At 42.9% G+C, this 22,318-nt stretch overlaps 1 protein-coding gene across 2 annotated transcripts in view; it reads left to right on the forward strand.

Moving 5' to 3' along the window:
- The window catches only part of lekr1 (Leucine-, glutamate- and lysine-rich protein 1), a 310,901-nt gene that overhangs the window by 147,751 nt on the left and 140,832 nt on the right, over positions 1-22,318 (forward strand). For both annotated transcript variants that reach the window (XM_085990355.1, XM_085990356.1), the window contains exons 4-5: positions 4,917-5,036; positions 10,725-10,900. In XM_085990355.1, the coding sequence (XP_085846481.1) occupies positions 4,917-5,036; positions 10,725-10,900 (296 nt within the window). The remainder of the gene's footprint in view (positions 1-4,916; positions 5,037-10,724; positions 10,901-22,318) is intronic.

The following is a 22,318-nucleotide window of genomic DNA, read 5'->3' on the forward strand; positions in this document are numbered from 1 at the left end:
GAGGGCAATGAACACAGAGGAGCGAGGGCAAGGTAAGTTGAGATGGAGGTTGAAATAGCCGAGATAAGAAGTCGCTTCATGCAGAGGCCAAAGGTGGAAAGGAGTAAAAGGATATCTTGATGAAAAATTAGGGGTGGGGCTTTGGTGGGCGGTAGCAAACAAGGATTTTAAAGGAGGGGTGAGATGGGTGGAACAAGGTAAGGTGCTCGAAGGAAGAGAAGGTGCTGGAGGAATAGGGAGATAGACCAAGGTGAGATTTGGTGATAAGGGCCACACCAGTTTGGGCAAGGCAGGCGGTGGAAGGTATACCGAGGCATGGAGGCTTCAGTAAGGAGGAAGGTGTGATCACCCGTGAGCCAAAAATCTGTCAAGACCATGCTGTCAATGCAACCATCCACAATAAGGTAATTAAAGGCAAAGGCAGTGTTCGCAAGTGAATGGATGTTCTGGAGGGAGATGCGGAGACGGGCGGTAATTGTTAATCTGCAGGCAGGATCTGACATTTGTCTGTGAGGTGAGTGGTTTCATCAGTGCTCATAACAGGGGTGGAGCCAATAGATTGTTGGCCATATACTGTTTTAAGCGTATTATAGAAGTTCTTCATGTCCTTCCGGTCAGCATAGGACTGCAGTTCATCTGCCTTTATGCTCCACCAGGTGTCACACATAATCCTTCGTTCGTGTGGACTTGTTTACGAATGTTATCATAAGCTTGCTTCTTTTTGGTTGGTGACTTATCCTTTAGCTGTGATGAGTGCTGGTGGTGTTTCTTATCACGTATTCTTTTTATATCATCATCATTTTCATCAAACCAGTCCTGGTGTTTACAGCAGTTGGGCCCAAAACCTCCATAGCTGCATTGTGGGCTGCATTTCTAAAGCAGTTCCAGTCAGCTTCAGCATCACCAGAAGCTGTATTTACAGTAATCAAATGTTTTTGAATAGCTGTGCAGAGTTCTTGGCTTGAGCAAACAGATTTGAGTTTGCGTACATTAACTTATTGAGTGCTTCTTTTACCCTGGGGCCTCCGAGGAGGTTTAATGTAAATGATGAGTTTTGAGTGAATGAGGCAATAGTCTGCCCAACATTCAGCACCTTTCATTGCCTTGGGGATCTTCACATCATTGATGACCTTTTTTCTGACTAAGATGTAATCTGTCAAATGTCAGTGTTTGGACTGAGGGTACCTCCAAGATGTCTTGATCTTTTTTGACAACCGGAAGATGGTGTTGGTGATAAGGCTGTGTTCAGCACATTGCCTTCGGAGCAGAAGGCTGTTGCTGTTGTAATTTACAATGCCATGTTTGTCAATGATGCCCGCCAGGTTTTATGGTCTGACCCGACACGAGTGTTGAAGTTGTCCAGGGTGATGAGTTTGTCATTGAGTAGATTGGACCTATACTCTCTAGAGGTCAGAAGAATTAAAGGTGATCTCATTGAAACGTATAAGATTCTGAGGGGAATTGACAGGATAGAAGCTGAGAGATTATTTCTCCTGGCTGGAGAGTCTAGAACTAGGGGACACAGTCTCAGGATAAGGGGCGATGTTTTAAGACTGAGATAAGGAGGAATTCCTTCACTCAGAGGGTTGTGAATCTTTGGAATTCTCTACCCCAAAGGATTGTGGATGCTGAGTCCTTTTGTATATTCAAGGCTGAGGCAGATAGATTTTTGGGTTCTAGGAGAATCAAGGGATATGGGGATCGGGTGGTCGAAGATTAGCCATGATATTATTGAATGCCAGAGCAGGCTCAAGGGGCCATATGGTCTACTCCTGCTCCTAATTCTTATGTTCTTATGTCATTTTTAGGCATGCTGAGAGATAGCGTGATAAAGATCTTCATAGAACTTGATTTTGATCTCATCTGGGTTTGCCATGGTTGGTGTATACACACTGATGATGGTGGTATGACATTTCCCAGAAAGTGGCAATCTTAGTGTCATCATTGATACCTTTGGGAAAGTTCTCAAGTTTTTCTGTGATATTGGACTTGATAGAAAAGCCAACACTGGCCTCACGTCATTCCTCTTTGGGCCAGCCACTCCAGAAGAGGGTAAAGCCAGCACCAGTTTCCTTAAGGTTGCCAACGAGTTTCGCTTACTGCTGCAATGTCTATTTTATATCTGTTCAGTTCTCTGGCAATCAGTGCAGTCTGCATTCAGATCTATCAATGGAATCACCATCCATTAGTGCTTGATAATTTCAGGCAGCAATGATGAGAGGGAGATTTGGTTCTCGATTTTGGATGCTTAAAACCGCAAAAATAGGTAGCCCGCCAGCTGCAACATGCTGACCAGGGAACAGAGAAGTGAGCATTTTTAGGGAACTTTTTCTAGCATCTTCCCCATGCCATGATGGTGAGCAGTGCTATTCTAAAGAGGGCTGCTCAGTCGTCCAGGCGGATGCCGAACTCCACTGGCACTTCATTCAGTGAGGAACCACCCTATGTCCTGCGTGGCTTGTGTGCAGGTCTGCTGTAGCTTCCGGTGTAACCTCACCAACTGCTTTGCTGCTTGCCCATCACTACAGGGTTTGTGGAATGAAGATATGGAAGATAATGATGAGAAGAAAATAGATACAAGATGAATGGCACTTGTGCATGAGGTTGATTAAAGTGAGGAAAGTTTTTGCAAATTCTGCCTCAATCTCTCTGTCCCCCACATCTGAATCCAGTGGCAAGACGAGGTTGAGATGTCTAGAGATGGGGAGAGCTGCAGTTGATGACTTGCAGTATCTGATGCACCATACCAAAGACCTGAACTTTCCACAAAGCTTTGCTACCATGCGCCTTAGCCGGAGAAGTATGTCTGCTCAGTCCACCTACTTCGCCGCAGCATTCCTCGTGCACTGAGGATGGATGTCTCTCTAACACTTGGGATACAAATCCACCTAGGACTAACTTCATCTAGTTTAGCCTGCGAGCCAATACAGTTTCCCTAATGTGACTGCTGTCATGCACAAGCGCCTACCTGGAGTCATAGGTGAGAGTTGTGTAAGCAGAAATAACCAAAGATTGGGTAACATTCAAGGGATACAGTATGCCCCTAGTCAGGGGTATTACCCTTTCTGATTAATGCTTTAAAGTGCATTAAAGTAGTCAGCTCAGCAGGTAAAAGCAGCAGGTGGGGGGTGGGTTGTCGGCTAGAAAAAGGTACCTTAAAACTTGAAGCGACTGAGTAGCAAAGCAGAGTCGCAGCAGCTGAGTCAAACAGTGTAGTCCAGTAGAGCAGCGTGTTCCTGATAGCAGAGGAATCCAGGTGACCGGGAAGCCAAATTTCAGCAGAGTTCCAGCAGTTGAAAAGAGTGATTAAGAAGGCCAATGGAATGTTGGCTTTCATTGCTAGGGGGATAGAATATAAAAATAGGGAGGTATTGCTTCAGTTGTACAAGGTATTGGTGAGACCGCACCTGGAATACTGCATACAGTTTTGGTGTCCATACTTAAGAAAAGACATACTTGCTCTCGAGTCAGTACAAAGAAGGTTCACTCGGTTAATCCCGGGGATGAGGGGATGGACATATGAGGAGAGGTTGAGTAGATTGGGACTCTACTCATTGGAGTTCAGAAGAATGAGAGGCGATCTTATTGAAACATATAAGATTGTGAAGGGGTTGGATTGGGTGGATGCAGGGAGGATGTTCCAGATGATGGGTGAAACTAGAACTAGGGGGCATAGTCTTAGAATAAGGGGCTGCTCTTTCAAAACTGAGATGAGGAGGAACTACTTCACTCAGAGGGTGGTAGGTCCATGGAATATGCTGCCCCAAAAAGCTGTCGAAGCTACATCATTACATAAATTTAAAACAGAAATAGACAGTTTCCTAGAAGAAAAGGGAATTAAGGGTTACGGGGAGCGGGCAGGAATTTGGACATGAGTCTAGGTTTGGATCGGTCATGGCCCTGTGGGTAGCGGAGCGGGCCCAGGGGCCGTGTAGCCTGATCCTGCTCCCGTTTCGTGTGTCTAATTCTGTTGGATTCAGGAGATAGTCCTGTCATAGTGGATTGGCGGTTAGGATCAGATCAGCCATGATCTTATTGAATGGCGGAGCAGGCTCGAGGGGCCAATTGGCCTACTCCTGCTCCTATTTCTTATGTTCTTAATGTTCTTATAACAGGGTCGGGGGATGGGCAGTGGGCTCTGCACGGGTAGCTTTAAACTTGTAAGAAGTCACACAACACCAGGTTATAGTCCAACAGCTTTATTTGAAATCACAAGTTTTCGGAGCGCTGCTCCTTCGTCAGGTGAAGTGGAGAAATGCATAAAGACACAGCTTATATAGTCAGAGAATCATGTCAGATGTTTACAGGTAATGTTTCCAACTGCCATTTATGTCTTTATGCATTTCTCCACTTCACCTGACGAAGGAGCAGCGCTCCGAAAGCTTGTGATTTCAAATAAAGCTGTTGGACTATAACCTGGTGTTGTGTGACTTCTTACACTTGTCCACCCCAGTCCAACTCCGGCATCTCCACACCATTTAAACTTGTAGTTTGGGCTAAAATGCAACCACTATCAGAGCCAGAGTATCTTAAGCAATGGAAGAAAGGAGATTGGGGGAAGAAAGGGCAAAGTATGGCAATGGATGACCAAGAATACAGTTGCAGAGGAGAAGAGCTCAGTAAGGATTTGGCAGCCCAGGAGCCATCTTGTGTATTACTTTACGAAACAATGCAGAAGCTTTGAAGCAGGGAAAGAAATGTATGTACTTCAAGATAATGCAATAGTATTAAAATAGCGGCAATACATTTTGCAATTGGAAGAATGTTTAAACATGTTTGCATTAATACTAACAATTTAGTTCCATTTGTTTAATAAGTTTATTAAAAAATGCACAGGCGTTTGTTTTGTCCAAAATGTTCCCTCATTCTCTGTCTTGCATGGCGTAAAATAATTACATTTCTCACATATTTTTCAGTTTGAATTTCTTGAGTACACAATTTGCAACTAAGCAGAAAGAACTGGAGAACACGTTTCTGAAAATGAATGGCATTTGGGATCAGCTCGTAGTAGCTCAGAGCCAATCAAAACTTTTCAGGTAAGGAAACTGTAGTGTATGTACCTTTAAGAGAGAACTACTTTTACAGCTCCTGTATACTGTAGTACCGGCAGTGACCACACCTGTATATAAGCCTTGTGCATGCCTCTGTACCCCCAGTCTTGAGACTACCCTACTCCAGTAAATGCCTGTTGATTGTTAAGTTACAGCATCCGTGTGGTTATTGAAAAACATCATATTCTCAGAATCACGGATCTAACAGTGGCGACGAGTGTCGATTCGAATCTACCTGCAACTCTGCATTTCCCTTCGAGGATTCGCTCCGGAGGACGGTGGAAGAAAGTCGCAGCCAGAAGCACGGGCGTCGACCACGAGCAACCGCCAGTCGTCCGGCAGAGAGTGAACATCGCAGGGGAGGCTGTGGAGAGCCGGGCTTGGTTCCCCAGCCACGACGATCAGCAATAGACTGACGACAGGTACAGTGCAGACCCTTCCCGGACAGCGGCGGCTGGAGCCGACCGACGGCGGAGAGAAAGCCGAGCAGCGTCGACAGGGTAAGACAGAGGGTGAAGCGCACAGGGCGCAGCCGGGGGTTGAAAACCGAGCGGCGTCGAGGAAAAACAAACCGGAGAGAGAGAGGGTAAAGCAACAGCCGGGTTCAGGACCGAGCGGCGTCGCGAAAAAAAAAAGAACGCGCAGAGCACAGCCAGGGCTCAAGGGCTGAACAGTGTCCGCGGGAGAAGAAGGGAGAGCACGGGAGACGCCATTTTTAGAAGCCGCAGCGGAGAAGAAGGGCGAGCGCGGGAAGGAAGGAAAGCACGGGAGACGCCATTTTGTGCCAGCGGAGAAGAAGGGGAAGCGCGGGAGACGCCATTTTTGACAGTTAAATCACACCCAGGGATGCAGAAGAGTGGCAGTATCTCTACGTTCGACAATGAAGTCGAAGATTGGGCGACATATGTGGAACTGTACTGCAGGGCGAATGAAGTGCCAGATGCTAGGAAAGCACTGGTTTTGTTAAATTCCATGGGTGCAAAAACTTATGGGTTACTGCGAAACCTAATAACCCCAGAGAAGCCTGTGAACAAGAATTTCGAAAGCATAGTAGAAATCCTACAGGACCACTTAAACCCCACACCGCTGCTGATAGCAGAATGATTTAAGTTCCATAAAAGGAACCAACACAAAGACGAAAGCAATGCTGAGTACCTAACGGAACTGCGCAAGCTATCGAAACACTGCCAGTTTGGAGCGGGACTAGCAGATACGTTAAGGGACAAGTTTGTGTGTGGGCTGCAAAGTGAAGGAACCCAGAAACGGCTTCTATCAGAAAAGGATCTTACGCTGGACAAGGCTTTCAGTATGGCAGTATCACACGAAGCAGCCGCAAGGGGCGCTGCAGAGATACAACGGAGACCGCAAGAATATGGCACCAATGAAATGTCCTATGGAACAGGGAAGTGCTATCGCTGCGGCAGAACAACACATGACCAGAAGGATTGTTGGTTCAAGGACCAAGTGTGCAGACAGTGTGGAAAAGCAGGACACATAGCAAGAGTCTGCAGGTCTGGGAAGAAAACCAACAGTAAGAAATCTCCACAGGAGAAGTACAAAATGGTACACAAGGTGATGGACAGTAGTTCAGACGAACAGAAAAGTGACACAGACTCCGGAAGCAAGGAGCTGGGTTGTCTGAAACTACATAAGGTAACCAAAATGGAGGATCACCAGACTATCTGGGTTACACTCAAGATAGACAGAGTCCAAGTGAAAATGGAATTGGACACAGGATCAGCCCTAACAGTCATAAACCAAAGGGACTACAAGCGGCTATTTTCACATATACCCTTGAAAGCTACAGAGATTGTCTTGAAGACGTACACGGGGCAAAAAGTCTGCCCCAAAGGAAAAATAAGGGTGAAAGTGATATACACAGGGCAAAAAGTCTACCCCAAAGGAAAAATAAGGGTGAAAGTGATATATAAAGGCCAGGAAATACCTAAAATGGATATATATGTATTGCCAGATGGAGGACCACCACTGCTAGGACGTGAATGGATCCGGAAGATACAATTAGATTGGCATTCCATACAGGCACTGAAGGTTGAGGCCAAAAAGGATGACGACGTCACACCTGGACGACTGTCAAAAATGCTAACTGACGCAAAAAAAGTGTTCCAGGAGGGACTCGGAACACTAAAAGGCATAACAGCAACGATTAAAATAGAGGAAAATGCAAGCCCAAAGTTTCTTAAGGCCAGACCAGTGCCTTATGCGATCAGACCAGCTGTCGAAGCAGAGCTGGAAGGGTTGGAACATTCAGGAGTGCTGTCCAAAGTAGACTGGAGCAAGTGGGCTACACCCATCATTCCTGTAATGAAGAGGTCGTTGAGTAATGCGCCTGGGGAACCAAAGAAGGTCCGCATCCGTGGGGATTTTAAGGTGACAGTGAACCCAATCCTTCACACGGTACAATATCTGCTTCCACGAATTGAGGATATTTTCACCTAGCCCAGGCGTACTTGCAAATGGAGGTAGAAGAAGCCTCGAAACAATACCTTACGATCAACACTCATAAAGGTCTCTATCAATCCAACCGGCTGGTGTTCGAGGTAGCATCGGCTCCGGCTATTTGGCAAAGGGCGATGGATCAAGTCCTGCAAGGGATTCCAGGGACCCAGTGTTATTTGGATGACATCCTGGTCACGGGCGAAAATGACAGTGATCACCTCGCCAACTTGGAGAAGGTGCTCACCAGATTAAAGGAATATGGGCTACGAGCTAATCACCACAAGTGCGAGTTTTTCCAGAAGCAGATCTCGTATTGTGGCCATGTCATCGATGAAGAGGGGTTACATAAGTCCCCTGAAAAGATTGAGGCAGTAGTCAAGGCTCCAGCACCGGAAAATGTGTCACAACTGAGGTCGTTCCTCGGGCTGGTAAACTACTACCATAAGTTCTTACCAAATTTGTCCACGGTATTACATCCACTGAACACCCTACTGCAAACAGGGGTACCATGGAAATGGAATGACGAACGTAGACAAGCTTTCCAGAAGTGTAAAGAATTGATCACATCTAAAGAGGTGTTGGCCCATTTCAACCCAGCACTACCAATTCATTTGGCATGTGATGCATCACCCTATGGTATTGGAGCGGTGCTGTCGCACAAATTCCCAGACGGGTTGGAGAGGCCAGTAGCCTTTGCGTCTCGGTCACTAACCTCAGCCGAGCGCAACTACGCCCAGATCGACAGGGAGGCCCTCAGCCTAGTATGGGGAGTAAAAAAATTCAACCACTATCTGCATGGGCAGAAGTTCACCTTGCTGACTGACCACCAACCACTTGTCTCCATCTTTAATCCTAAGAACGGCGTTCCAGTGATGACTGCACAACGGTTACAAAGATGGTCCCTGTTTCTAGGGGCGAATCAATATGAAATAGAATATAAAGGCACGAAACAGCATGGAAACGCTTATGGGCTATTGCGCCTGCCACTGCCTACTGTGGAGGAAGCACCAGCAGTGGGCCCTATCGAGATATTTTATTCATCAATAATTGAACGATTGCCAGTAACGAACGCGGATATAGAGAAGGAGACCCGCAATGATCCGACGCTGTCTCAGGTGTATGATTTGACGGTGAGGGGATGGCCAACACATGGCGACTCACTGTTGCCAGCATTCTCATCCAGAAGAGAACAGCTGTCAGTATGCCAGGGGACAGTGATGTGTGGATCCAGAGTGGTGATTCCACCCAAGTTAAGGGAGAGAGTGCTAAATGAGCTACATGAAGGTCATCTGGGGGGAGTGAAAATGAAAAGCCTTGCTTGGGCTTATGTGTGGTGGCCGGGAATCGATCAACAAATCGAAGACCTAACCAAGAGCTGCTCAGGATGCCAGAAGGTCCAAAATGCACCACCACATGCCCCTCTACACCAATGGGAGTGGCCCTCCTCTCCATGGCAACGGGTGCATATTGATTTCGCTGGTCCATGCATGGACTCAATGTTCTTAATAGCAGTGGATGCTCATTCGAAGTGGCCTGAGGTGATAAAAGTGTCCTCAACCACTACAGAGAAAACGATTGCAGTCCTACGGACCATATTTGCTAGAAACGGCTTGCCAGAGCAGATTTGCTCTGATAATGGACCACTGTTTGTGTCCGAAGAGTTTCGAAAATTTATGAGAAGGAATGGGGTAAGGTATTATACATCCGCCCCGTATCATCCAGCCACAAATGGATTGGCTGAGAGGTTCGTACAAACCTTTAAGAAGGCGATAAAGGCCATGTACGACGATGAAATTCCACTGCAGCATAAGGTGGACAATTTCTTATTAGCCTACCGAAACGCGACACATGCAGTTACCAACCAGACCCCGGCCATGATGTTCTTTAACCGAAGGTTGAGATCTCGTCTGGACTTGCTCAGACCAAATGTGCGAAGAAATGTTGAGGATAAACAATTCCAGCACATCAATGAGAAGCCGACAAGGAGCTTCAATGTAGGACAACCAGTCTTGGCCCGTGACTACCAAACAGAGAAATGGCAACCCGGAACGATATGCACAAGGCAGGGGCCATTAATGTACACAGTGGATGTCGGGGAGAACATTGTGAGACGCCACGTCGATCAGATCTTAGCATCACAGGAACGAGTCAACCCCCTGTCTCGAGTACCTGGGGATGAACCCGACATACCGGTAGCATCTACCTCAGAACCAGTAGCAGTGGAAACCGATGAACTAACCGATGAAAAGGGGCCAGAATCGCCTCCGCACCAAGAACAAGAACCTCAGGAAAGGCGCTATCCCGAAAGGATCAGGAAGCCGCCCCAAAGACTGAATCTATAAATGGACTATTGTTGTTTAATATACATGTTACAGTGTTAATTGTTATTTGAATATTATGGGTATTACTAATCTAAAAGGGGAGGAATTGTGGTGTATGTACCTTTAAGAGAGAACTACTTTTACAGCTCCTGTATACTGTAGTACCGGCAGTGACCACACCTGTATATAAGCCTTGCGCATGCCTCTGTACCCCCAGTCTTGAGACTACCCTACTCCAGTAAATACCTGTTGATTGTTAAGTTACAGCATCCGTGTGGTTATTGAAAACCATCATACTCTCAGAATCACGGATCTAACAGAAACCAGTAAAATCATACACAAACACTACTGAAAACTTGGGAAGGAAAAATCACTGAAACGTGTGCTGTCATTATGTTGCTTGGAGAATACATGGCATGTGAAATTTAAAGGTTTTGTTTTTAATAAGGAATCAGGATAGCATGACAGGAAAAAGGCAGCAGATGTTTAACAACTGTTTGGAACCTTTCAAACGATTCTTGTGTCCCAGCAGGCTTGCAGATTCTTTTGGTTTGCAATGGATAAAGGGGATCAAACAAAGCAGGTGACACGTTGCATGCTTCTAGCAGCAGTACAAATAATTAAAGACAGCAGTTTCCCTAACCAAGTCAAAGTAATCGTCTAGGTTCATGGGTGCAGTTGGTCTTTTGTTATACTGAAGCAGACAACATTTCTATTTTGTACACTCAGATTTAGGTTTCCTTGAGGTGAGAGTCTTGAATTCCTTCAGATTGACTGTTGGACTGCATTGAGGTTACATAATTGGGACTGAATTAGCACCACATTAAAATCTGGCCCAATGTAAATTAACAGAAGGGATTCAATCTTTGAACTGAATCAATATCATATTTCACAGGGAAAGAACAAAGCAGCAAGAACACGTCGTGGAACAGGCAGCCGCTTTCCTTCAGGGAGTAAGGATTGAACTGGCAGTGCTTAGGGAAGAAGTGAGGAGCAATTTGGTGATATGGGGCCCTTTCAGCAAAACATTGACACATTGCATGGAGGTCACCAGCAGTGCTGTACAGATGGGTGAGTGTAATCCTGTTACTGGTGCTGAAACATAAAATAGCTCATGGATTACAGCTAAATACTAATAAATGATAGGGTTTTATACACACTGTATTTTATTAGCCTAATTAGATTTGCAAAGTTTTGACACAAACTGGTCATTTTACATTTCAAAATGGACCCTTAAAGTTTTTTGTGCACATAGAAGAGTTAGTTGTTTTTCTCCATCCAGAAAATTTGATTGTGTTTAATTATTAAAGTTGCAGATGTACCTAATACAGTGTAAGATGCCAACCCGAGAATGAATTGAAGCTGACATTTGCATTAGCAAAATTAATATCTAAATCCATTCAGAGTGAAATCACTGTGGTTTTAGGAACATTTCCTTTTCTCATTCACTGTAAATTGACTTTTATTCCATTGATATTTAGCTTTTAAATTGGAATTGGTTATATATTGAGATTTTTAAGATGCTGCACACCATATGGGTGACTTCATGTCCGTGCAGCCCTGTTAGCATCTAAAAACAAGGCAATAGTGGGACTAAAATCATGAGCAGAATTGAAGCGCTGACTTGCCGCTAGTTGTCTGCCTGTTCCAATTTTCAGATTGGACCTCAATCCTGGCGGCCAGAGCTCCAATGGGAAACCGACGAGCCTCATTAATAAATGCAAATCGGATCAGAAAACATGGTTATAATCCCAATGTCACTTTCATCCAATTGCTACTGAAGGTTCTTGCTCTTGCCCAATTGAAGTGGGTGGTAGAAGTTGTAAGGTGGCATAATTAAAAGAGATCCTTAGCTGCAATTAAGGAAAGCTGGAAACAGATTTGCCAGTCGTTTTTACTGCAGTCGCTTGTGGGTTTTGAGCATTAAAGGCTTCCAATATTTAATCTCCTTACTGCAAAAAATTTGCCTGCCACTATAAACTGCTGCTCCCTTTCACTCTTGATGCTTCCACCCCTCCTCTTTAAAGTGCTGCTGCAGGTCCTTCAAAATCGGCCACCCTGCTGGATTTCCCACCCCAGATTGGCAAATGCATTCACATTCCATCTTCCTAAATTTTATTTTTCCTCAGCTTTAAATTGGTTTACATATTGGCGAAGTCATTGTACATATTTGTATGCTATTTGCGGGAACGTACATTTATAAGTCCATTGGCATAGTTGTATCATGCACTGTCGCCTCTCTATAACACACTTGTATAAGGCACCTTTGCACTTAGCACTTGTGTAGCTTGAGTCTTGGAAGAGTGACACATGTGCGCCAGCCCCCACATTCATGTTGCTAAAACCAGCTTCTTTATGCTGATGGCAGAATCATAGACTCATGCTATACTGTGACCTCTGTTGAAAAGTGTGTATATGGCTATTCATGATTGCTGGTTTTTGTACCTCTGTGGTACTACTTTATTAGTGGTTTTCTTTCCTGTTTGCTGCTACTTCATTGGTATGTTTCCTAATTTCTTTAACTGTGATTTGTTATTGTTTTATGAATCTGACATTTGAGACAATCAAGTGCAAGTGTGACACACTACGCGTGTGCAAATGTGACACCTCAGGTGTGATGCTTGAAGCTGGGCCTATATTTTCCTTGACAACTTGCATTAGTAATAGAAATAAAAATGGAAAATACTGGCAATACACAGCTGATTTTTCTGCATTCAAAAAGAGAAAAGATAGGGTAATATTTTGAATAGAAACTCTTTGTGAGCAATAGATATATCTTACTAAGGTTTACCTTTTAGGAAGGTTTAGCTTTAGACACCAGTCGAAGATACCAGCTAATGTCATCACTAACAACTGCATTCTCATTAAAAATTACATTCCTGACATCCCGGGATTCAACTGTTTCATCCCAGGATATATTGATAAAATAATTTAAATTGTTCTATTTTGAGCACTGTAGTAATTCTGCAAAACCTGACATAAAAAGAATAATTTAAAAACTAAAGAAATGTCAATGTGACTTTATTTCTAGAATGGATAATTAACAAAGGTGAATTTCATTATAATTTAATAAATGACAAACCAGCAATGGGACACACAAAAAATGCTCCTATTTTAATATATAGTTTTATAAAATCTACAAAACTATAACATTCACAGTCTCATAGATTGTTTCTCCTGCAGTTCGTATTTACACATTATAGAAATGCCCATTGAGAAATTGGATGGGGGTTGGTAGTGGGGAGGATGGAATTTCACCTAAGTGTAGCCACTTGCCTATTCTAACACTGAGCGGAAATTTTGTAAACAATCTCTGGGTCAGGCTGTCATTTTACTGGAGAAGAAACAGGAGCCATGATCTGTAAAGTAAGTGAAGTGATGTTAGCTTGTGCTACTGAAATTTACAGCGTCAGTTTAAAAAATAGGTCAGAAGCATAAGTCAATATGGGACTCCATAGAGCACAATATGCTGCCATAACGTACGTAATGTGGTATGCAAGCATGAAATTGAATAGTGTCCAACACAGAATGCGTGAGAGTTGATGGTTTGATCATGCATGAATGCATTCATGGAGTTAATAACACGACAATGAACACTTAAGGTGTGTGTGTTTATGTTAAAATGTTAAATAAACACACAGAAAACAGTTTAAAAGATAGTTACTTGTATTTCTGTACAATAGCTCTGTTGTGGTACCTCAAATTAAATTTCCCTGCCATAATGGCAAGTGTTCAGTGAAGAGTTCTGACCTATAAATAAAGAGCAACAGCAAATATATTTTAATTTGTTAAATTTAAAAAGGAAAAAATAAATACTTGCTAGCTAGTTGTGATGTAGTGGTTTGATACAACTGAGTGGCTTGCTAGGCCACTTCAGAGGACAGTTAAGAGTCAACCACATTGGTGTGGGACTGGACTCACATATAGTGAGTGCATATAGACCAGACCGAGTAAGGATGGCAGGTTTCCTTCCCTAAAGAACATTCGTGAACCAGTTAGGTTTTTACTACAGTCCAACAACTTCATGGTCACTTTTACTGATACCAGCCTTTGTTTTATTTCCAGATTTTTTTTAACTGAATTCAAATTCTCAAGCTGCCATAGTGGGATTTGAACTCTCGCTCTCTTATTAGTCCAGGCCTTGGGATTAAGTTCACATGGTTCACACTGACCTTTGAGCCATTTTCAAACACTTCTTCCTGAATCACAACTAAAGAGGCTGCTTTAAACTTGTTGAGTTGTACAAGGCCATTTCCTCCCTGGTACAGAAACGTATTCCATTCATACTAAAATAAAAATTAATATAGTAAATAATATCAACTTGATGTGAAACTTTGTACTAAACTACGAACTAGAATCAGATTTTGTTTTCTTTGGCTATTTTTTCAGGCATGGAATTGCACTTTTCATCACATCAATGATGGTGAAATACACAAAAATAAAATATTTTGTTATAAGGTTATATAGTAGTGTATTCTATGCAATAGACCATAAGTGCTGCCATTTTAGTTGTGTGCCGTGGTTTTAACATTGGGATATTGATTTGGATTCAGTTTGTCAATTCCTGTAGTTTAGACCTTATATCTCATTATCACAGCAAAAAAAGCAGTGTATATCTCATTTATGGGCGATTTGGAAACAGAGTTGCACCTCAAAGGTATTCAAATGAGTCTGCAAAAGGATTTCAGGGTCTCAAAGGTCATCACATTTCTGTCTCTCTGTAATTGAGCGCACCGCACACCACTAGTGCAATGTCTAGAGAATATTCTGTATTTTTCTGTATTTTCCTGTACTTGTTGACTTGCTAGTTTATTATTTATGTTGGTGTGTACTAATGCACCATACTCTCCTGTTTCAAATCATGCAAATCTCTACATATTTTATTTGGAATTTATAGTTTGTCAGCATTGTAACAATTAAAACATTGTTTTCTCTCTTCTTCCTGAGAGGGCTATCTATGTTAATCTGTATATGGAGGAAGGTGGGAAATTCATAAATCCTTCTCATACGCAAGTGCCCACTTCAGAAGGAAATGACTCATTGCTGTTTATGCTAATTGGCTACGGGTAATCTCTCATGAAGACCAACTGTTTTCATTGTTTAAGCAGATGCATACAGTCTACTCCTGATAATTAAAAGTTGTTTTATTGGACGAAACATATTTGAAATATCCAATAATGTGAAGTAAGCAATGTAAGTAGCACAGCAAGGTGGTAATTTAGTGCTAAATAAATCAAATTATTAACTAATTCAAATTAAGCAACTGTAGGAACAATGTCCAGTAAAATTGCCCAAATAGTCACCTTCAAGGTTCGAAAGTGAAATACTCTGTAAACTGTCTGAGGATGTCTATGCAATATAGATTTCAGCTGTTGAACTGAGTGCTGGAAAGTGAATACAGGGTTCCAAACATTGAATACAGGCTATTAAGCAATTAAGTTGTAAAGTCATTATCCCTGGCTCAGGTCCAAGGAAGAAGCACTCAGTGAGTTGTAATCAAGTCATGACCCCTCATATTTGTGTGGATCCATGTATTAAAAATAAGGCTGTAAGGTAAGGAGGGTGGGGGTTGTAAATGTGGAGCCAACCTGTCCGGAGATCAATGCTTCAGTACCAACTTGTTGGGGATGATTGGCACAAAAAGGGTGAGCCCTTCTGACACGTAGGTCACTCAGAAGCAGAAGTCTTTAGTAGAAGTAGCATTCTTTCTTAGTCCTTCTGTGTTAATCAGAAGACTTTTATTCCTCTATTCTTCTTCTGTAAGAACTTTTACCTAGCAGATGTAACAGGCATCCTTACCAGTACAAGGTACCTTTAAGGAGAGAATGTCAGAGGTTAGAAGCTAAATTGTGACTACACTAGCCCGTTACAGGCAGGGCTAAGTGAGCAATCTGAGATCGAGAAAAGTGAGAGGGGACCCAGCTCGGAGAGCATCAGATGGGTTCAGTCGGAACCAATTTCCAAGTGAAACAGATAACCCTGCCATGAAGGGCTTCTTTGATTCAACACTCCAAAAGCTAATGCCTGCGTGCCACGGAAGGAAGGAGATTGACTCAGCTACACCTCTTGTGAGGATGAGGTTGTGTAAACTCTGAATGTTGTTAATCACACATGTACTCTTGAGTTATTTGATAGACTGGCTATTCAAAGCTGTCAACTTGTCAGATATCTAAGGATATGCTCTTAAAGTATTGTCACCAATTTATAACCTCAGACTCTGGTCACTACTATCAGCATTCGTTAGTGCTGATTTTAGAGTAATACATTGATTTGCCTGTGTAACCTTTGCTACCCGTTTTGTTAAGTAACTCTGCCCATTAATGATTTGCTATTCAACTGGTAGGTAACTCTGATTACATTTATGCATGTCTATTAAACATCGTTTAAGTTACTTTATTTTATGATTTGTAACCAATAAAAAGGTTTTTAGTGCGTGACTTATGGTCTGGTTTCCTTGTTAATGATTTGGCAAGAAAGAGTTAATTCACTCACTCAGCTGCTTGAGGGTAACCTAATTGAGGGTTAGTGAAGTAAATTAATATTGATCCAAACTGGTTAGCGTAAGATAGTTCAGCAAGCCGAGTCAAGCATCATTCATCCCTAGACATACGCTGGGAGGTAAAACCCCAGACAGTACCTTCCTAAGAAGATAAAGGAGGGAATTAAGGTTCCTTGGCATATATTTGTCAGGATACCAATACCCAGCTTTTTTACACAACTTTGAATGAAGAGAAGTAGATTGTATGCCATTTAGGACCAAGCTAGTTGTATTGCCTAATAAATGGTAGTAAATGCCAAGATGATAAATGATGAATATTGATTGCCAGGCTGTCAACTATATTTACAGGTTATTAAATTTGCAACTTAAGGGCCACTAATTGTGATGTATTTCTCAACAGGCAAGTCCTGTTTAACGAGACTGGCAAGTTTAAACAGGTGAATTTCCTGAGTTAGGCATCTGCAAGGCCACCCTGGTACTGTTGATGCATGATGAATGACAAGCTTGGCTCTCTAAGAATTTTTCACTGGCTGAACTTTGATTCATTGTGAATGATGTCTATTTTCTTTTGTACCAGCTTGGATCAAAGGGAAAAGAAATGTATAACTGTTATTGGTGCCCTAGGTTCTCCAATTCCTGTCTCGCTGTACCGCTACACAGGACCTGGCATCACAGGAATGTATAGGAAGAGAAAAGGCCATTGTGATCCATCTGGCCTTTCCAAGATTCAGTGAGGTGTATTTCTCATGTAAAAGCTTTAATCAAAGAAACAGATAGCTGTTAAGAGTTCTGGGACTTTTATTATTTTGGAATAACTGTAAATCACTGGTGAGAAATCAAGTATTCTATTACTGCATTCATTCTGCGAATTGATCCAATTTCAGTTTTTAGTCTAATCCATTTGTCCTGTCAGTATGGTATTTTCCACTGGACATCAAGAGTATATGATTTACAGTCTATACCATTTCCAATGCATAGCCCAAAAGTGAAAGGGTTTATTGCTCACTCAATCCCAGTTACTTCACACACAGATTTGTTACCGTAAGCATTTTTCTATTCTCTAGAAAAGAGAAGGCCGAGAGGTGACCTTTAAAATTATGAATGGATTCTATAGGATAGATGTAGAGAAGATTTTTCCACATGTGGGACAGTCCAAAACTAGGGGTCATAAATATAAGATGGTCATTCATAAATCCAATCAGGAATTCAGGAGAAACTCCTTTACCCAGAGAGTGGTTAGAATGTGGAACTTGCTACCACATGGAGTAGTTGAGGCAAATAGTATAGATGCATTTCAGGGGATGCTAGATAAGTTCATGGGGGAGAAAGGATTTGAAGGATATGCTGATAGAGTTCGATGAAGTAGGGTGGGAGGAGGCTCGTGTGAAGCATAGACATCGGCATTGACCAGTTGGGGTGAATGGACTGTTTCTGTGCTGCAAATTCTATTTAAATTCATATTTAAAGTTCATATGCAGCGAGGACGTGACTATAGAAATAGACATTTGCAGTGGGCATAAGTACAAAGTACTTCACTGTTTTAATAACTTACTTTGCTGTTTTGATCACTTACAAATCTGTTTCCAATCCTTTCAGTGGAAATATGAATCCTTCTCCACTCCCACATTCCAGCAACTCCCCCCCCTTGCAACAACATAACCTCAGGCTGTGAGCAACATTACAAGAGATCTTGTAGTATTTTTTAGTTATGCAAACTGCATGCATATATGGCATGCATGATTATGTGCAGATTTTATTTTGCTTCTACTTTCTGTTTGCCAGTAGGAGAGGCAACAGACTTGGTTGGTATGAGAAATTTTACTGGATGGAATATTTAACCAGCAGTGGAAGTGATTGGACCATGGGTGGTCATTTTATTGATGCTTTATGGTTCATGGAGTTGCTCCTTAATGTAAATGTAGTTTCTTGAACCAAAAAGCACCAACCTTCAACATAAAACTAGTACTGGAGATCCAAGGCTTATCTATAAACCAAGTACAATGTATCATGAGTATATATTAAATCTGATGTTGGGCAAGGATGTAAATCATCACTACTGTTTGTTATCTATGTTCCAATGCAGTTTATAACCTGCAAAAATTGAAGTAGAAATACTGCATATATTTTGGTTTAGTCTATATAAGTAATATCAAAGACATTCAGCAAAGGATTGTTGCCAATCCCAGTGGAACTTACTGAAACATGCTTAGAATATGATCTGTAAATAAGGAAAGACAAATAAGGATTTTCAAAGATAATAATCTGAGGAAAGTTAAACTAAATTACATGCATGCAGCAAAACAAAATATCTAGCACAAAAAGCTGATCGCTTTTGTTTCTTACGCATTGTGTTCGTAAGAGAGACTACATTTGATGAAAATGCTGACAGAAGAATTCGAAAAGCCAGTCAGACAACATACCAGCTAAACAACATAATTTTGTTCAAAAATTGAGAAAAATACAAAGTGTGCCTGTGGCCTAGCCCTGTAGTGAAAGGTGAAAAAGAAAGGAAAATATGCCAAAGTTTAGAAACAGCTAGAAATGGAGGTTATGATAGGAGAAAGCAAGAGATCTGAAACTTCAACTGCCAATTTACAGCTGAGACTTGTGTATCCCACCTGATACCGTATGCTGCCTGCCACCCGCACTTCCAGTACCATTTAAAGTTATATTAAAGAAAAGTTTTCATATATAGATCAAAGGGCAGCTGACATCACTGGCAATACATTAGTTTCCGATAGTGCCGCTGCTGCCGCTAGAGCAGATGTTCCCAAACTTTACTTATTGCGTAGCCCCTTCCAGATCTACCAGCTGCCCGCGTACCCCTACCAGCATTCAGGTTTAATATTTTAACCCCTTTAAGGCCCAAGCATTGTACAAAATGTACAAATTATAATATACATATACAACTTAAACGATGGCTTAATAGTACTACTCACCACGAATGTGACAGATGAGGTTGTTTGTTCGAACATAGGCGCATAATGTTTGGAGTGATAGGTGACAGTTTGAGTCGTAAGTTGTTTTCTACACAGAGGCGCTGACGATACTTTGATTTTATTCCAGTGAGTGCTGAAAATCCACTTTCATACAGGTAAGTTGTAGCAAATGGTATCAAAACCTTGACAGCCTGTCTGACAATTTGGCGAACTCTGCTCGCAATTGGACCCAAAACTCAGCCAACTGTTTTTGTTGGAACACAATCTTGAGCCTGCTGTCAGTTGAGATATCCAGGAGGTCCTCTTGTTGTTTTATTGACAAGTCTTGCAGCATGGGTACTGCAGAAAAATTTGTGAAAGGGTAGCGGACGTTTGCATTTCCCATTGAGGGAAACTACTCACATAATTGCCTCGCCAGTTCAGTGAGATGTTGCTTGATGTCACCTTTAATACTATCCTGCAACTGTAGTTCATTCGTTGTCAGACATTCATGCAAGTTTGGGGAAATTTCAGTGTTGTTTTCCTCCACAAAGTAAGCCCAGAATTCCAGCTTTATCATTGACTCAATTTTATCGTGGACATGGAATATGGTTGCACTCAACCTTTGAAGTCCTACATTTAGCTCATTCAGGCGAGAGAATATATCTGACAAGTAGCCCAGCCATGAGAGCCAGGCCGTGTCATGCAGAGGGTGAGAGAGTGGGAAGTTTTTTTAATTCATTCACGGGATATGGGCATCACTGGCAAGGCCAGCATTTATTGCCAAACCCTAATTGACTTGAGCAGGTGGTGGCAAGCGGCCTTCTTGAACCGTTACAGTCTGTGTGGTGAAGGTACTCCCATAGTGCTGTTAGGTAGGGAGATCCAGGAATTTGACACAGCGACGACGATGGAATGGCGATATATTTCCAAGTCAGGATGGTGTATGACTTGATGGGGAACTTTGAGGTGGTGGTGTTCCCATGTGCCTGCTTCCTTTGTCCTTCTAAGTGGTAGAGGTCGCGGGTTTGGGAAGTGCTGTCGAAGAAACCTTGGCGAGTTGCTGCAGTGCATCTTGTCGATGGTACACACTGCAGACACAGTGCGCCGGTGGTAGAGGGAGTGAATGTTTTGGTGCTGGATGGGGTGCCAATCAGGCGGGCTAATATGTCTTGGATGGTGTTGAGCTTCTTAAGTGTTGTTGAACTACACTCATCCAGGCAAGTGGAGAGTATTCCCTCACACTCCTTACTTGTGCCTTGTAGATGGTAGAAAGGCTTTGGGGAGTCAGGAGGTGAGTCACTTGCCGCAGACTACCCAGCCTCTGACCTGCTCTTGTAGCCACAGTATTTATGTGGCTGGTCAATGGTGAGCCCCAGGGATGTTGATGGTGGGGGATTCGACGATGGTAATGTCATTGAATGCCAAGGAGAGGTGGTTAGACTTACTTTTGTTGGGGATGGTCATTGCCTGGCACATGTGGCGCAAATGCTACATTCCACTCATCAGCCTAAGCCTGAATTTTATCCAGGGCTTGCTGCTTCCGGGCACAGACTGCTTCATTATCTGAGGAGTTGCGAATGGAACTGAACACTGTGCAATCATAAATGAACATCCCCACTTCTGACCTTATAATGGAGGGAAGGTCATTAATGAAGCAGCTGAAGATAGTTGGGCCAGGACACTGCCCTGAGGAACTCCTGCAGTGATGTCCTGGGGCTGAGATGATTGGCCTCCAACATCCACAACCATCTTCCTTTGTGCTAGGTATGACTCCAGCCAGTGGAGAGTTTTCCCCCCGATTCCCATAGACTTCAATTTTACTAGGGCACCTTGATGCCACACTCAGTCAAATGGTGCCTTGATGTCAAAGGCAGTCACTCTCACTTCACCTCTGGAATTCAGCTCTTTTTGCCATGTTTGGATCAAGGCTGTAATAACGTCTAGAGCCAAGTGCTCCTGGTGGAACCCAAACTGAGCATCGGTGAGCAGATTATTGATGAGTAAGTGCCGCTTGATAGCACTGTCGATGACACCTTCCATCACTTTGCTGATGATTGAGAGCAGACTGATGCGGCGGTAATTTGCCAGATTGGATTTGTCCTGCTTTTTGTGGACAGGACATCGGTGGGCAATTTTCCACATTGTCGGGTAGTTGCCAGTGTTGTAGCTGTACTGGAACAGCTTGGCTAGAGACTCTTCGGCTGGGATATTGTCGGGGTCCATGGCCCTTGCTGTGTTCAGTGCGCTCAGCCGTTTCTTGATATCACGTGGAGTAAATTGAATTGGCTGAAGACTAGCTTCTGTGATGGCGGGGACCTCGGGAGGAGGCCAAGGTGGATCATCCACTCGGCACTTCTGGCTGAAGATGGTTGCAAGCGCACCTGCTGGGCTCCGCCAGTTCATTAGAAGGTAGTGGTTTCCCAAGGAGAGCGTAACAAAGTTGCGCTAACTACTTGCCCCCGACTTGTAGCCATCATCCAGCATTACCATGACATTAAGTGTGGCAGTTAAAATTACAGCGACACTCAATTTCTATGTCACAGGATATTTTCAGGCTTCTTTAGCGGTTATGTTCCATCTGCAAGTCAATCTGCAACCCAACGCCGCATTATGCAAATGACACAAACCCTGTTTCAAAGAGTTGGGCAGCTTTTTTTGCTTTGATATGAAATTTTAAAAAAACAGCAGGAAAGAGTAATCCAGTTTTAGCAACTAGCAGGATTTCTCCAGGTCTGAGGCCATTGATGGGACCCATGCCACCATCCGAACTCCCTTGCAGAATCTGATCAACTTTGTGAAAAGAAAAATGGGGGGACTCACTAAATGTTTAGGTTGGTTGTGATGCCAAGCATACCATGATGAATGTAAACACCTGCTACTTGAGAAGTTGTCATGACTCTTTCACTTTAAGCAGTCATGCATCCCAGAACATTTCACCAGGCCAGACCAGGATTGAGAATTTGGGAACAAGGGCTATCTTTTACAGCAGTAGCTTATGATTGTACTGTGAAACTCCAGAACACCTGAGTAAGTGGGACACAATGAGATGCATAATGCCATAAGGATAGT

Source organism: Somniosus microcephalus, chromosome 6, assembly GCF_052327205.1.
Source record: "Somniosus microcephalus isolate GS21.2 chromosome 6, FLI_Smic_1.0, whole genome shotgun sequence".
NCBI lineage: Eukaryota > Metazoa > Chordata > Chondrichthyes > Squaliformes > Somniosidae > Somniosus > Somniosus microcephalus.